Below are 1,008 nucleotides of genomic sequence, written 5' to 3'. Positions count from 1 at the left end.
GACTCTCTATTTCTCTTTGATAATAATAATAATAATGAAATTTTATTCATAGCCCCTATTTTAACCGAATGCTACACACGGAAATACCTCTCAAGATAAAGGTGAGAAAGGCTACAAAATTCTTGGACGGTCCAGTATCTGGAAAGAATGAGTTAGAAAGATACATTATGAGAAGCAAACCCCGTGGATTCCTTTTGATTATTTGTAACATAGATTACGTTACATTAAACGTAAGAACTGGAGCTGAGCATGACGCAGACAATTTGCAAAAGCTCTTCGAAGATATGGGCTTCCAAGTTACCCTTAAGCGGAACTTAACTGGAGCTGTAAGTAATTAATTTCATACGCATTTATGCGTAACTATTCATACGTAGGGTATGTAGAATGTAGATCCATAGTATGGGCGATGGTCAATTCCGCCCCAGCTACCTGTGTACCGTCCCCCACTACGCGGCTTCCCCTCACACCGTCGAGCTGCTGCCACTGAGCTTGGTTAGCGAGGGGCCTTTGTTCCTAATGAGGCCTAACATATGGAATATAAAATTTTTTAAATTTCACACTTAGTAAATCACAAATATGATATTCGAAATCTACGAATTATAACGATTCCAACGATATGTTGTTTGACTCATAAAGTTGACAATTAAAGAATTAGTATTCATTTTTATGTACAATTTTATGGAAAATTTTCCAGTATTGAAATATCATAAATTTTGTTTATTGCCCAGACAAACGCATTTCTCAAACCTGTCCCTTAATAATTTTGCACTTTGCAAAAGGATGAATAGTTTCAGTCTTACCCTAATTTGGGAAAAATTTGGGAAATTCCGCATGCTAATATTTGGCTAGACTTGAAGCATCATAAATTTTTTTATTGCTTAACCAATCAGGTTGCTCAAAATTGTACTTAAAACTGTACACTTAGCATGCTAGTCTCATTCGCCTTCATTCATTGATTTGGAATGCAAGTGAATTTTTTGGTATACTCTGCTATTGTAAAAATTTTGA

General features: G+C 35.6%; 1 protein-coding gene across 4 annotated transcripts in view; it reads left to right on the top strand.

Moving 5' to 3' along the window:
- LOC117175009 (caspase-2-like) overlaps positions 1–1,008 on the top strand; it is a 29,103-nt gene that overhangs the window by 21,227 nt on the left and 6,868 nt on the right. For all 4 annotated transcript variants that reach the window (XM_033364506.1, XM_033364503.1, XM_033364504.1 and 1 more), the window contains exon 4: positions 53–326. In XM_033364506.1, the coding sequence (XP_033220397.1) occupies positions 53–326 (274 nt within the window). The remainder of the gene's footprint in view (positions 1–52; positions 327–1,008) is intronic.

Source organism: Belonocnema kinseyi, chromosome 6, assembly GCF_010883055.1.
Source record: "Belonocnema kinseyi isolate 2016_QV_RU_SX_M_011 chromosome 6, B_treatae_v1, whole genome shotgun sequence".
Classification (NCBI taxonomy): Eukaryota; Metazoa; Arthropoda; class Insecta; order Hymenoptera; family Cynipidae; genus Belonocnema; species Belonocnema kinseyi.
Note: the sequence above shows the minus strand (reverse complement) of the source record. Positions and strands in the feature narration are given on the sequence as shown.